Below are 16,399 nucleotides of genomic sequence, written 5' to 3' on the forward strand. Positions count from 1 at the left end.
TACAGTGTAAATACATGAGATATATCAAGTGCGCAGCAGGTTAGATACATTTTTTATTTATATTCAAGCAATTATGTGCATCTTAATAATGTTTGTTGTGGATGTTTGGTTGGTTTGAGCCCGGGCAGAGAGAGAGAGAGAGAGAGAGAGAGAGAGAGAGAGAGAGAGAGAGAGAGAGAGAGAGAGAGAGAGAGAGAGAGAGAGAGGATCAGATTTAGCTCCGCCTCCATTCATTCACATATAAATAATTTGATCTGGCGAGGAAGAGCAGAATTTTTCCAAATCTCTACAAGCACACAGGGATTTCCCCTCATATAAGTGACATTTTTGCGTCCTGTATGAGTTTATTTTCCCGTGACAAGCAGATCTCGTCGGTTCCGAGGGACTTAAGACATTTTGGAGATCTTTGGACATTTGGAGATCTTTTGCGCAGGAGCGCAAGAAACTAATCTGAACTCCCGCCGGAGGATATTACATAACTAGAGTTTCATTCACTCACTCATCTGCATGAATCTCCTAGACTCCTACCTGAAGATGAGCGACGAGCAGGACAAGAGTCTCTCCGACGCGCCCAGCCCGAGCATGTCCGAGGATTCGGCCGGTTCTCCGTGTCTGTCCGGATCGGGCTCCGACACCGAGAACACCCGACCCGAGCAGAACCTCCGCGAGTTTAAGAAGGACGAGGAGGACAAGTTCCCCGTGTGTATCCGGGACGCGGTGTCGCAGGTTCTGAAGGGCTATGATTGGACCCTGGTACCCATGCCTGTCCGCGTGAACGGCTCCAGTAAGAGCAAACCGCACGTGAAGAGACCCATGAACGCGTTTATGGTTTGGGCTCAAGCAGCGCGGAGGAAACTGGCGGACCAGTATCCGCATCTGCACAACGCCGAACTCAGCAAAACCCTCGGGAAACTCTGGAGGTAAACACGCTTTGTTTCTACTTTAATTAATAGTATTTTATTTATTCAGCATATGAAAGCTGAGAAAGTCAGACCAATGCTGATATTATTTTGTTTACCCTAGGAAGCAAACGCATAAGTTTAGAGCCTTATGCATTTATGTATTTATTTATTATTTACTCTTGGCAAACTCTGAGGTAACACTGAGTGCTTTTATTATTAAAAAAAATATTAATCGCTGAATAAATAATGCACACAAATTATTGTTGATCATTTTGAGAAATGTGAAAGTTAGGTTGATGCTGGATGTAGATTAAAGTTTAGTTTAATAGTAAATAGGCAAACTCTGCAGGTAACTTTAGTCTGCATGAATTTATTTTTATTTTTATTTTTTTATTATTATTTAAAGAAAAATAAATGTAAAAATGTTCTTGATGTTGAACTTGGAGTCAGATATTTAATTTCACTGGAAATAAAATCAAATATCAAATATCATTTTTGAGCTTTCTGGATAGAGTAATCCTTGCAAAGTTTAGTAACAGAATTATAACAGTAATAGTAGTTGTTGTTTTAAGTACATATTAAATAAATTATCTATACATTTGATATATATATATATATATATTAAATGTGGAGTGTAAAGAATGCAAATCTGACCCTGAGTATTAATATTTTTTCTGGATATTTGTAGATTATTGAATGAGGGAGAGAAGCGTCCGTTTGTGGAGGAGGCTGAGCGCTTGAGGGTCCAGCACAAGAAAGACCACCCCGACTACAAGTACCAGCCCAGACGGAGAAAATCTGTAAAGAACGGCCAAAGCGAATCTGAAGACGGAGAGCAGACCCACATCTCATCCAACGCCATCTTCAAAGCTCTGCAGCAGGCCGACTCTCCTGCGTCCAGCATGGGTGAAGTGCATTCCCCAGGACACTCAGGTACATGAACATTAACAATAAGTTCTATTACAAATCAGTCAGTAGTGAAAATCTTCTAGTAGCATGTTTAGTATTTTATATAATGGCTTATTTTGAGCCTGCAGGGAAACTCATAAATCTTATCTCTTAATTTCACTTTGTATCTTTATTAGCTTTCTGCTTGCGTCAGTAATGGCATGCATAGCGGGTAGTTAATGTCTGTGTTTTATTCTTCCCTTTTCTTGTAGGCCAGTCCCAAGGCCCCCCCACGCCTCCCACAACCCCCAAAACAGACCTGCCATCCAGCAAAGCAGATTTAAAGCGTGAAGGCCGCCCCCTGCAGGAGGGCATTGACTTCGGAGCCGTAGATATCGGCGAGCTGAGCAGCGAAGTGATCTCCAACATGGAGCCGTTTGATGTCAACGAGTTTGACCAGTATCTGCCTCCACATGGACAAACAGGAATGGCGGTCGCCCAGGCATACCCCAGCAGCTATGGTCTCAACAGTCAAGCAGGAGGGGCTCCAGCACACGGCTGGGTCTCCAAACAACCACAGCAGCAGCACTCATTGAGCACAATGGCCAACGGTGGCAAGCAAGGCCAAAGCCAGCAGACAACACAAATAAAGAAGGAGCAGTTGAGTCCAAGTCACTACAGTGAGCAGCAGGGTTCGCCGCAACACGTCACCTACGGTTCCTTCAACCTGCAGCACTACAGCACCTCGTACCCCTCCATCTCCCGCACACAGTACGAATACGCAGACCACCAGAGTCCTGCTAACTCATACTACAGCCACAGCACAGGGCAGAGCTCTGGTCTCTATCCCGCCTTCAGCTACATGAGTACAAGCCAGAGGCCCATGTACACCCCAATAGCTGATACGACGGGCATCCCGTCTGTACCACAAGTGCACAGTCCACAGCACTGGGAGCAACAGCTGGTCTACACCCAACTGTCCAGACCGTAAGAGACTCGTCGCCAGGCCAATCGCGTTGGAAAACGGTGGAGTTTTTTAAACATACTGAAATGAATGGAACGGCTCCCAACAGTGCCTTTTATAAATTGCTTGGAGTTATGATTATATTTTCTAGATATAATGAAGCAAAATAGAAATCCTCTGTGAGGACATATTCAAAATAATTATTTTAGTATGTACTGTGTATGTGTTACCCGTTTTCTCAGTTGGTTCAATTTGGGGATTTATACATTTATATAGGGAGAATAAACCGTGTCCTCTTTCTCTGATATTATTTTTATAGAGACAGTGGAAAATGACAACTCTCCTTTGCCTTTTATTTTTCTCTTAATTGTATGTATATACTGTATGTTTGGGGGTCTCTTATGGACATTATGTATTGGGCAAATGTGAGTTAGTTTGGGAGAATTGTTGATTTGACAGCACAAAAAGATGTATAGCCTGAACTGTAATACTTCTACAGTATGTGCTTAAGTGCCATGGGTGTCGTGTCAGAGTTGCCATATCTGTCTGTGCCTATAGATCTCACCCTATGTCTTACTGCAGAAGGAGGAACAGGAAGTGCCCTTTGACCTGAGGCTCCTCTGTAGCTCATTATTGGTCAGATTGTCATTCCTACAGCTGCCATCGAGTTAACCTCTTTAATTTATTAATTAGCATTAATTTTACTTGAAAGTAATACTATTTTGTTTGATAAAACTGCTGATAAATTCAGCGTTTTATCATTTACTTTGGCTTTGTATGACTAATTTGTGATAAAAAGCTAAATGTTTTCCAGAGATGTTTTGTTGTTGTGCAAACTTTAACCGTCTACTTTATTTATCATGTGTAAATGTTTCCATTTGAAAATGTCTAAAAATGTTCTTTTGATAATCTAGTTGAGTACAGATTACATAATTGTGATGAACAACTGGAACTTATTTTTCTCATTTTTTTTTTCTTTCTAAAACATGTTGACTTCTTCAGGCTGTTGGCTATAAGATTTATCCTCTCTATGAAAACACCAGCAATGCTTTGTTTTGAAAAAAAAAGAAAAAGAAAAAATGTTGTTATTTCTGTAAAACATGGCATCATCTTAAAGGAAGCTTATATTTTGTATCATATTCTTTGCAATAAAAAGAAAAGATATTAAAAATATCTTCTATTTTGAAGACATATTTCTTTAATCAATTAAATAAGTAAAGAAGGCTCTCTACATTAGACCAGATACTACACAGATCATCCACAACTAGATAGTCCAGGACTATTTCTGTTAGTCATCAGAAATACAAAGCTAATAAGCTTAAATATCATATTATAAAACAGATAAATTGCAAATTGTAACTGATTGGTCAATACAGCGTTCCAGTTGCGCAAATATACATGATATAGTTGGGTGCAAAGACTGCATTTGATTTCATCAGTCATTAGGAGCTTAATTAAGACACATTATTTCATAAAGCATACTAATTAAACAAGGCTGTAAAGAACAACTGGCATCAGTGACATCAGCAGTAAACTGGAACAATTGAAAGCCTCATCTATAGTGACCATGAATCTGTAAACTTCAAGACACATACTTTGACAATGTGTTTACTGACAGAAATTGTCATACAAGAAAATACACATTCTGAGAATACAAGATATGTATGAGATATAACACATTCACAAAAGTACTAAACATTTGTCATGTGCATTTGGCTGAAGTGGCACAGATCAGTTTGATGAATTGAGAATATCCCAACATAGAGTCAAGTGTTTACGCATTAATCTTCATCCAAAGAACATGAAACAAGACTAGAGGAACATCATTATTCCACACAGGCCAGCCGATATGGGAGGTCTCATTCAAGAGACAGAACAATCTGACACTAAACAATAATACAACACAAAACACAGGCAAACGAGACACAGCACTACTGAGAGGAAGTAGTCAGTAGATTAATTGTTCATTTGAATCCTAACAGATAAAATAACATTGTTGTCTGTTGTTGTGTACGATTAATTTATTTATAGCAATAATTACAAATTATACCAACAGACAATCTTATTTGCCAGGCATGAGCATCACAGGACTGTAGTGTTTTATGTAAAAGTGAAGTAAACAAATACTGCTGGTCAGTTTGTCAACCCGTTACTTAACAGACATGTGTAAGACACTTATCAGGTCTCTTTCAAAAGACAATGCGTGATGTTAGCCTACAGTCAGTACAGCTTCATATTTTTGTCACAGCACAATTTTTTGTAAAGCTGCTTTGAAACGATGTGTGTTGTGAAAAGCGCTATACAAATAAAAATGACTTGACTTACAGCCTGATACACCATTGCAGACACAAAAAAATATCTTACACTATGGCATACTAACTGTTAATGATTGCTTAATCATATAATTAAATGCTGGAACAGTCTACTCTACAGTAGTCAACAACAGGTCGGACATTTTCCAACGTAACGGTCTAAGTTATGTTTTCTTCCATCAATGTAATTTCTATTGGTTCAATATGTGTATGATAAGTCAGGATTATCATACTATTACTTTTCTTAGTGATCAGACTTATTTTTGCCTGACAGAAAAAAAAAAAAACTGCCCAAAAATTCTAATGGACTTGCATTGAAGGAGGGACCCGAGCAATATCTAGACACCAGAATAATGTAGACACCACACTTTGGACTGGGCTCTTTTCAACTGCATAGCAACTCAGCAACCAGTAACACCCTACCATTGTAGTGGCAAACACTAGTCCCATTTTCTTTAGTAAATGTCAAATCTAGTTCATTGTATTGAGAATGAAGTTATCTGAGTAGGTCTCAGTAGATGGAATATATTCACACTAGTAACAATTTCCAATGTACTGTAATGTTCTATTCTAAAGAAATATAATATGTAGGGGCCCTGGGTAGCTCAGCGAGTATTGACATTGACTACCACCCCTGGAGTCACGATTTCGAATCCAGGTTGTTCTGAGTCACTCCAGCCAGGTCTCCCAAGCAACCAAATTGGCCTGGTTACTAGGGAGGGTAGAGTCACATGAGGTAACCTCCTCGTGGTCACGATTAGTGGTTCTCGCTCTCAATGGGGCATGTGGTAAATTGTGCGTGGATCGCGGAGAGTAGCATGAGCCTCCACATGCGGAGTCTCCTCGGTGTCAAGCACAATGAGCCATGTGGTAAGATGCGCAGATTGACGGTCTCGGAAGTGGAGGCAACTGAGACTTGTCCTCTGCCACCCGGATTGAGGTGAGTAACCACACCACCACGAGGACCTACTAAGTAGTGGGAATTGGGCATTCCAAATTGGGAGAAAAGTGGATTAAAATAAAGAAATATATATATATATATATATATATATATATATATATATATATATATATACATAACAAGTTAAGCTCAATCGAAAACATTTTTGGCATACTGTAATGTTGATTGCTACAAGCATTTATTTTGATTTGTCCTTTTAACTTTGAAAAAGGCAAAAATCTTTTTTTTCCTTTAAAAAAATACTTTATAAAAAAAATAAAAATAAAAAGAAATCTGGTTTACAGTGAGGCACTTACAATGGAAATGAATGGGGCCAATCCGTAAACATTAAAATAGTCACTGTTTAAAAAGTATAGTCACAAGATGTAAACAATATGCATGGTTAAAGGGATAGTTCACCCAAAAATTTTAATTTTCTCATCATTTACTCACCCTCATGCCATCCCAGATGTGTACGACTTTCTATTTTCTGCAGAACACAAATTTTTAGTAGGATATATCAGCTCTGTAGGTCACTACAATGCAAGTGAATGGGCGCCAAAATTTTTACGCTCCAAAAAGCACATACAGGCAGCATAAAAGTAATCCTTAAGACTCCTTAAGTTGTTAAATCCATATCTTCAGAAGTTACATGATAGGTGTGTGTGAGAAACAGATAAATATTTAAGTAAATTTTTGCTAGAAATTCTTCTCCCTGCCTAGTAGGTAGTATGCATGAAGAATGTGAATCACCAAAAACACAAGAAGAATGTGAAAGTGAAAGTTAAAGTGGAGATAGACTGAGAGGGAAGATGGACTAGAATATTGATCTATTTCTCACCCACATCTATCACATCGCATCTGAAGACATTGATTTAGTCATATGGATTACTTTTATGCTGACTTATATGATTTTTGGAGCTTAACATTTTTGGCACCCATTCACTTGCATTGTATGAACCAAAAGTTCTTCTAAAAATCTTAATTTGTGTTCAGCAGAAGAAAGACACATCTGGGATGGCATAAGGGTGAGTAAATGATAAAATAATTTTTTAAACCATTTTTTTTACATTTACCATTACCATTTCTGGGTAAACTATTCCTTTAACATGAGTTAGGTGTGATAAAATCGCTCACTAAACTTTTCTGGGTAAAGTTATAGGCCTATCCAATTTTACAACTTGGTTGCCATGACGATATAACGCTGAAACCCATAAACAACAATAAAACTATTTAAACAACTTTACAACTCAAATAATACACGTTTTAACAGAAGAATTAGTGTAAGGGCTAAAATATACAATTAAAAGTTTTACATTTCTGCCTTTAAACCCTCCAAAAATGTGCCCCATTCACTTCCATTGTAAGTGCCTCAATGTAGCTTCCATTTTTGCTTTTTTTAAATATATATATATTACACACTTCCGGTCAAAAGTTTTGAATCACTTGACTGAAATGTTTCTCTTGATCTTAAAAATCTTTTGATCTGAAGGTGTATGCTTAAATGTTTGAAATTAGTTTTGTAGACAAAAATATAATTGTGCCACCATATTAATTTATTTCATTATAAAGCTAAATTTTAATAAAAAAAATAAAATAAAATAAACATTTTGAAATTTATGACTTGGACCAAATAATAAAGAAAAGCAGCCAATAAGTGCCCAACATAGATGGGAACTCCTTCAATACAGTTTAAAAAGCATCCCAGGGTGATACCTCAAAAATGTGGTTGAGAAAATGTCAAGAGTACATGTCTGCAAAATCTAGGCAAAGGGTGACTACTCTGAAGATGCTAAAATATAACACAGTTTTGATTTATTTTGGATTTTTAATCACAACATAATTCCCATAGTTCCATTTATGTTATTCCATAGTTTTGATGATTTTACTATTATTCTAAATGTGAAAAAAAAGAAAAAATTATAATAAAGAATGAGTAAGTGTTTCAAAACTTTTGACCAGGAGTGTGTGTGTGTGTGTATATATATATATTTAAATATTTAATTTAACATTATGCCTCAAATGCTGTCGACTTAGCTTCACTTGTATTGAACCCGGAATATTGCTTTATGTTATCTTTTCTTAGAAAGTAATTTCCTTTGACACAATGAGTGTTATTAGTAAAGTCTTACTTTAATTCAATTGATGGGAAAATTTTGTAATTTCTGGTATGAAAATAATTGGTGACAGGCATTGAGTCTACAGGTGAAAGCAGAAGATAAGAGTACAATGACACATAGTTTGAATGGAGGGATAGAGACAGCACATTCACACGAGACAAGAAACCAGCCCACTGCTCACCTGCTTCTGAATCAGCTCTTTAATCTCATATAGAAACCTAAAGCTGTGTCTTTGTCAGCATTAAGTGTCCTGATTCACTAGATAATAATATGGCACTATAATAGGCATGTTAAACAAGTTCACCTGTGAAAAGCAGTTTTCATTAACAGGCTTTGGGAAATTTGCCTACAGGAACAGAGACAAATAAACAAGTTGATATTTTTAGATAGTGATGGTGGACAGTGTGGTTTTCTAATATTCCGTCAAACTAAAACAATAAAGAAATATTATTCTGTGACTAATTATTCAATAAGAAAATTGAAATACAAAAATGTCCAATAATATATTAACATGATATAAAGACACTTAATCAGTTGTGTTGTGTTAAACAGAAAATACAATACTCGCAGTAATTATGCAGACTTTATCCAGTACCAGCACCATAAATGCTAGTGGATTTAATTTCCTGCAAAGGTTCCAGTGGTAAGATTACTGTAACTGCATCTCCATGTCCAGATTCAATAATACACAGAGGAATTATCTTGATATAATTATGGGATTTTTCTACCACCGACCTTCAACCTGTTTTCAATTATTATCCTTAAAAAATTATACTTACTTGGCTCCACATATACATGATGATTTCACATGGTTTGTTTATTAACTCTTCTTGTTACCTTGTTACCAAATAGACACATATACTCATAATAGTAACATTGTTTTAAATTATGATCAGTGATGGGCAGTAGATGGACAAATAGCGAAGCTATTAGCTTAACTACATTTCTGAGTAACGAGACGGTAGCTTCGCTTATTTTTAAATCAAGTAGGTTTTCAGTAGCGAAGCTATATTTTTGACCAGGTAGCGGTGTAGCGTTGACAAAAGCTACACCACTACATCATGCCTTGTATCCGGTGTTTACTATCGGCAGTTTTGAATCAAAACTAAAGATGTCCGATCACAAATTAATCACTCATCTGAATCGGTTCTTTAAATTAATTGGTCACACATGATAGGAAAGCAGTCTGAATCGGTTTGCGATTCAATCTGTATGCCTCATAAAGCTTGCGCACGCGCTGCTGAATCAGTTGTGCACGCTCTCACTTGTCAATAAGCTCACAGAGTATTTTACAACATGGAAAATTAAAAAACACTGCTTGCAGTGGATCTACAATCAATGGAAACGAAATCTGCAAATGCGTCCTATCGTTTGTCAGTGATGAAGAAGGTCTTTATAAAGTTCAACACATTTGCAGCTTTTGAACGACTTCTGCAGGTAAATACATTTTCCAACCAAACGAGTATCAAAACAAGTATTAGCCTACATAAAAAAACATTTAAAAAAGTACCATGCCATGTTTTTTGGACATGTATCATTACTTGGATGCACCATGTTAATACAGTGGTAGGCTATATGAATATAGTAATCATATAGCGAAGTACCATGGTATTCTTTGAAGTACTTTGAAGCACCATGTAAATACAGAATGGTACATAAATATGGTAATTGTATATCAAAGTACCATGGTATTACATCTGATACCATCAGAAATCACATTGTTATTGCCTAGATGTGCTCTCTCTCTCACACACACACACACACACACACACACACACACACACAAGAAATACAGCCTCTGATGATATATCCTGTAATTCTGTGTCTAGCTGTTGTATTTCTGTATTGTATAGATTAATATATAGATGAATAGTATACCGTATGTATGCAGAGTTTTATACAGGAATGTGCAAATGAAATTACGTTTAAATGGGTATGGGTTTGTAGAGGTAGTAGTCTAAATCTGAAAAATAGTGATTTTTCATATTGAACACATGTTTGTAGGGGTAGTAGTATAAATATGAAAAATAAAATGTAAAAATGGTGACTTTAAATGTTGAGCACGTGGGTTTGTATAAGTAGCATGTCTAAATATGAATGTACATGTTGTTTTTTTACATGCACATACCGGTACGTATTGCACCATACTGTATATGTGTATACTTATTGCACTTAACTGTAATATACTGTACCAAGGCTTTGATAAACATCATGTGAATAAGTCTTTTAGATGCTTTGTCTATGACGGTATGCTCCGTGCAACTGTGGTTGAAAAAAAATATGAAGTAGCTTAAATGTAGCAAGCTACTTTTGGCGTGTAGCTTGTAGTGTAACTTGCTACTTTCTCTGAAGTGTAGCTTAACTTAACAAATTTTTTTGTTGAGTAGTTTGTAGCTTAACTTGCTAAATTTTTTGAGTAGCTTGCCCAACACTGATTATGATGACATATACAGTGGTCCTGAAAAGTATTTTAACACATAAGCCACACTTGAAAAAGTATAAATGCAATTGCATTATAAAACAAAATATCAAAGCACATGTTATTTCTTGTAAAGAAAGATAGCACTAACACACTTTTCAGGTTTGTTAGGTTTTCAGATGGAAAATATATTGTTTGGGATGTACTTTGAAGTATTACTTTTTACTGTATTACATTAATACTGTACTTATTAATTTCATGAATTACAATTGTAAACATCTAAATGTACATTAAAAAATTATTGTTAAATATTTGTTTTGCAGTCTCTGCACATCAAACAATTCAGTGAGTTGAGTTGTGTTTCATATGTGAAAGTGATGACTTCCTGTTCAAGAGGCGTGAGTGTTTACTCAAGAGATTCTCCCACTTCAGCTGTCTTTGCCTAAGAAAGGAAGAAATCATCGTCATGCTATAGAGACCAGTTTGAACAAATAATCATACAGTTACAGGAAAGCAACGCAATGACAAACCATTAAACCTACACAATTAAACAGTCTGAAAATAAAATTTCATGAGCTCTCTGAAGGCCAGAACCAACCAGCACTTTAATCTGTTCTTCCCAGGTAGTCGAAAGGTCTTAGTTTATCTGAATCTATTCAGAAACAGCTACTGTATATAAAACATGTAAGCAGATTTAAAGAAAAAAAAATCCCAATAATTTATAACTGGCAATGTTAGTTTACTCTGAAAACACATTCAAGCTGCAGTATTATCATTTTGGTCTACTAACTACAAACATCTACATACTATATTTCTCAGAAGCATGACAAAAGGACAAAAGCTCATCTGTTTTCAGAATAGTATAGTTTTTGCAGTATCAAGTTTTTTTTTTTCCCAGCAAATATCAGTTGCAAACTACATGATTGTTGTTTTTATTGTATTGAGACAATAATCAAACACAAACATTCTCTCTCTCTCTGGCAGCTCTGGGAAGTCTGACTGATTTTAGTGAAAGTTTGTTTTCGGATGAGTTTTTTGAGTCATCACTCAGTGGTGTTACCAGAAGTCCCTGAATGGCATGTTTCTTCTTTTTTGTAGTGAAATAAATGTTTAGCTAAAATAAAGCAATAAGCCATGAGTGGCTGTGCGTTACAGAGATTATACTAAAGTCATATAATAAAGTTTCTTCTGTTGACTGTTTACTGTTGCCAAGCCACTTGCTGCCTTAATATGGGCTGCATCCAAAAACGTAGGCAGCTGACTTGCTGCCTCACTGCCTTATTACCAACAGTGTTTTTTTTTTTTTTTTTAATGAATAGAACTCTTAGAACAGTTTGAAAAGCACCTTATTTTCATCCTACGTCTGTATATAGCCTCCAAAGGCAGCATTTTCCAGTTTTTGGATGCAGCCATGGAATTCGGATGTGAGGTAACAGGTATATACATAGATATACACCGATGAGCAAAAACATTATGATCACTCACAGGTAAAGCGAATACTGTTGATCGTCTTCTAACAAGGCCACATGTTAAGGTCTGGGTAAATTAGATAGAAAGCGAACAATCAGTTCTCGTAGTCAACATGTTGAATGAAAGAAAAATGGGCAGGAGTAAAGACCTGAGCAACTTTGACAAGGGCCAAATTGTTATGGTCAGATGACTTGGTCAGAGCATCTCTGAAACAGCAAGGCTTGTGGGGTGCTCCCGGTCGGCAGTGGTGAGTACCTACCGACAGTGGTTCCGAAGAGGGACAAACCACAAACAGGCAACAGGGTGTTGGGCACCCAAGGTTCATCGATGTGCGGGGGCAACGAAGGCTATCCCTTCTGGTCCGAAACGAAACAGAAGGTCTACTGTGGCACAAGTCACAGAAAATGTTAATGATGGTTACGGGAGGAATGTGTCACAACACAGTGCATTGCACCCTGCTATGTATGGGCATGCGAGTGTCAGAACTGGACCTTGGAGAAGTGGAAGAAGGTCGCCTGGTCCGATGAGTCACATTTTCTTTTACATCATGTGGATGGCCATGTACATGTGCACTATTTACCTGGGGAAGTGATGGAACCAGGGTGCACTGTGGGAAAACGACAAGCCGGTGGAGGGAGTGTGATGCTCTAGGCATTGTTCTGCTGGTAAACCCTGGGTCTGGCCATTCATGAGGACATCAGTTTGACACGTGCCACCTCCCTAAACATGGTTGCAGACCAGGTACACCCCTTCATGGCAATGGTCTTCCCTAATGGCAGTGGCCTCTTTCAGCATGATAATGTGTCCTGCCACACTGCGCACACATTGTTCGGGAATGGTTTGAGGAACATGATGAAGAGTTCAGTGTGTTGTCCTGGTCTTCAAATTCCCAGATCTCAATCAATTGAGCATCTGTGGAATATACTGGACCAACAAGTCCAATCCACGGTGGCTCCACCTTGCAACTTACAGGACTTGAAGGATCTGCTGCTAATGTCTTGGTGCCAGATACCACATGACACCTTCAGGGGTCTTGTAGAGTCCATGCCTCAGCGGGTCGGTTCTATTTTGGTGGCACGCAGAGGACCAACAGCAAATTAGGCAGGTGGTCATAATCTTTTGGCTCATCAGTGTACATGGTGCGTCCATCATATTTCAAAGGTCAATAGCTATCCATCAACAACTTTGAATTATAATTCTGGAACAGTCTAGAGTCTTTCCCAGCCAATTTTCACAAGATGTGCCATAAACATTGCACAATATTGTGGATTATAGAAAAAGTCAGAGTATTGGTACTCCTATAAATAATGTTGATAATCAGAGCAGTACCTGATGCTTGAAACTTCTAAAAAAAAAAGTGGTAGACTCGTGATTATAAATGCAATGGGATGTATAGGTCATAACCATAAATGAGTCTAGCTCCAAAAACATCTGTAATATATTTGTTTATTAAAATCAGATATTTGTTATTAAATCATATATTTAAAAAAAAAAAAAAGTCAATAGTTAATTTCTATCCACAAATATTATAAACCATAACCTGGACTATTAAACTTATTAATAAACTGAGATAAATAATTGCCGTGCAATTGTCTATAATTTACATAGATCTAAATTACCATAAAATGAGCTTGTATTTCACAAATATTAAAGTTGAAGTGTGTAATTTCTACACCACTAGCACCACTGAATGGAACTGAAGAAATAAACATTGTTTCTAAACAGATTTGAAAACTCCCCCCCCCCATCGGTAACACTTTACAATAATGTTCCATTCGTTAACAAGTTAATGCATTAGGTATAACGAACTGGCCATGAAGACGGTGTTAGGATCCATGTGCAGGAATTTATTAAAGTACACAAGCAAACAATCCAAATCGGCAGGCAAACAGTGGTAGTTGATAAGCAGGCGGTATAATCCAATAAACCAAAAAGACAGTCCAACAAGGCAAACAAAACAAAGGGGTATCCAAAGTCAGTAAATCCAGGAAAACAGGCAATGGTCATAACTAGAGAACAATCAGCAATGGAAAAACGCTTGGTAAGGCAGGGTAAACTGGCAATACTTTGCAGAGTCAAAATGGAACAGCATGGTATTTATATAATTCAAATAGGAAATCACCAAAGAAGAAACAGTACAGAGTTAATATTCAGGAGGGTGCTCCCTCTGGTGGTTGGTAGGAGGGGTAACAACCTCGGTTCTCCTGACCAAGGGAACATCGGGGGTTGGTAGCCCAGCATGCATTGGAAGGGGGTTAAACCCGTAGGGGAATGAGTGAGGGAATTCTGTGCATATTCGGCCCAGGGCAGGAAGTCGCTCCACTTCTCCTGTTCACGGCTACAATAGCTCCGAAGATATCTGCCAATCTCTTGGTTTAGACATTCCACATGTCCATTGGCCTGAGGGTGATAACCAAAGGTGAGACTCAATGTCCAGTTGTTTGCAGAACGCCTGCCAAACTCGGGACGTGAACTGTGGACCTCAATCGGACACGATGTCCTCTGGTAATCCATAGATCCTTAACACTTGGTGGAACAAAGCATTAGCGGTTTCCATGGCAGTGGGTAAACCCTTGAGAGGGACAAGTCTACATGATTTAGAAAATCGATCAATTATTACCAGAATGGTAGTATATCCATGGGAGTTTGGCAGGTCTGTGACGAAGACAATGGACAGGTGAGACCATGGTCTTTGTGGTATCGGCAGTGGCTGAAGCAACCCCGTGGGCAGTTCTCTGGGGGTCTTGGATTGGGCACACACCTGACAAGACTTCACATAGTTAGTCACATCATGAATCAACGATGGCCACCAGAAAGAATTACGTACAAGGGTAACGGTTCTTTGGATACCAGTGTGTCCTGTGTGGACCCATTTGATAGTCCTCTGATGTAGAGCTTGGGGTACGTGGTGCTTGGTAGGGGGGCAGTAAGGTGGTGATGGTTCATGCTGTTGTGTTCATTGTATCTCCTCCATGATGTCCCAGCTAATCGGTGCTATGATGACAGATGGTGGCAGGATGGACCCAGGGTGAGGTTGGAGGTGAGGTGGATCATGTCTGCGTGATAGTGCATCTGCCTAGCTGTTCTTGCTGCCAGGATGGTAAATGACTGTAAAATTGAACCTGGTGAAAAAACAATGACCATCGTGCTTGACATGGGTTCAATCTCTTGGCTGCCTTGATATATTCAAGATTCTTGTGATCGGTGATAACTTGGAAGGGGTGGACTGCCCCCTCTAACCAGTGATGCCATTCTTCGAGTGCTGCTTACATGGAAAGTAATTATTTATTCCCCACATCATAATTACATTCAGCTGAGTTCAACTTCCTGGAGAAAAAGTCACAAAGGTAAAGCTTGCCTGGAGTTCTGTGACGTTGAGACAGGACCGCTCCAATCCCACAATCTGAAGCGTCTACCTCAACGACGAAGGGAAGATTGGGGTCAGGACGTTTCAGTATCGGAGCGGTCGTGAAGCTTGACTTGAGGGAGATGAAGGCTTGGTATGTGGCATCATTCCATGGCAACTTGCTTGGCTTTCCCTTGAGCAACGTCATGAGTGGTGCTGCAATGGTACTGTAATTCCTAATGAAATGGCGATAGAAGTTGGCAAAGCTCAGGAACCACTGTAGTTCCTTGATTTTAGAAGTTCGAGGCCATTCGGTGACTGCTGTTACCTTTGAGACATCCATCTCCACACCATGATGGCTGCTATTGTAACCCAGGAAAGTGGTATGAGATGTATGGAACTCACTTTTCTGCCTTGACAAATAGTTGGTGTTCCTGGAGATGTGATAAGACTGTCTTGACCTGCTGGATATGTTGTTCCATGTTTTGTGAGTAGATGAGGATGTCATCAATGTAGGCCACCACACAATGATTCAGTAGGTCTCTGAATATTTCGTTGATAAAGGACTGGAAAACTGAGGGGGCGTTAGCAAGTCCATACGGCACAACCAAATATTCATAGTGCCCCCTGGTGGTGATGAAAGCAGTCTTCCACTCATCCACTTCTCGAATCCTGACGAGGTTATAAGCACTCCTTAGATCAAGTTTGGTATAGATCTTGGCTTCACAGAGTTGTTCAAGGGCTGAGGGGATAAGTGGTAATGGGTAAAGATATTTTATGGTGACAGTTCAGGCCTCGATAGTCGATACAGGGACGTAGACCTCCATCCCTCTTCTCTACGAAAAAGAAACATGCAGCAGCTGGGGAGGTGGAGGGACGGATGCAACTGGAGGCAAGAGCTTCCTCAATGTAATTCTCCATGGTGAGGGTTTCAATGCATAGGCCTTGCTTCTCGGTGGAGCTGTATTGGACAAAAGTTCAATAGCACAGTCCCATGGACGATGAGGAAATTGTGTAGCTTTAATCTTAATAAACACT

General features: G+C 38.6%; 1 protein-coding gene across 1 annotated transcript; it reads left to right on the top strand.

Annotated features, from left to right (window-relative positions):
* Window positions 1-274: 274 nt before the first annotated feature.
* Window positions 275-3,926, top strand: LOC127452158 (transcription factor Sox-9-like). Its single transcript, XM_051717439.1, has 3 exons — window positions 275-920; window positions 1,591-1,835; window positions 2,063-3,926. The coding sequence occupies exons 1-3, from the start codon at window positions 508-510 to the stop codon at window positions 2,779-2,781; spliced, it is 1,377 nt and encodes a 458-aa protein (XP_051573399.1). The 5' UTR covers window positions 275-507; the 3' UTR covers window positions 2,782-3,926.
* The last annotated feature ends 12,473 nt before the right edge of the window (window positions 3,927-16,399 follow it).

This window comes from Myxocyprinus asiaticus, chromosome 14 (assembly GCF_019703515.2).
Source record: "Myxocyprinus asiaticus isolate MX2 ecotype Aquarium Trade chromosome 14, UBuf_Myxa_2, whole genome shotgun sequence".
Taxonomy (NCBI): domain Eukaryota; kingdom Metazoa; phylum Chordata; class Actinopteri; order Cypriniformes; family Catostomidae; genus Myxocyprinus; species Myxocyprinus asiaticus.

Excerpts from the sequence above, each read along its gene's own strand:
- LOC127452158 (XM_051717439.1), top strand. The coding sequence starts at position 508 with ATGAATCTCCTAGACTCCTACCTGAAGATGAGCGACGAGCAGGACAAG. Across the intron at positions 921-1,590 it reads ACCCTCGGGAAACTCTGGAG|ATTATTGAATGAGGGAGAGA; the intron begins GTAAACACGCTT and ends GGATATTTGTAG. Across the intron at positions 1,836-2,062 it reads GCATTCCCCAGGACACTCAG|GCCAGTCCCAAGGCCCCCCC; the intron begins GTACATGAACAT and ends CTTTTCTTGTAG.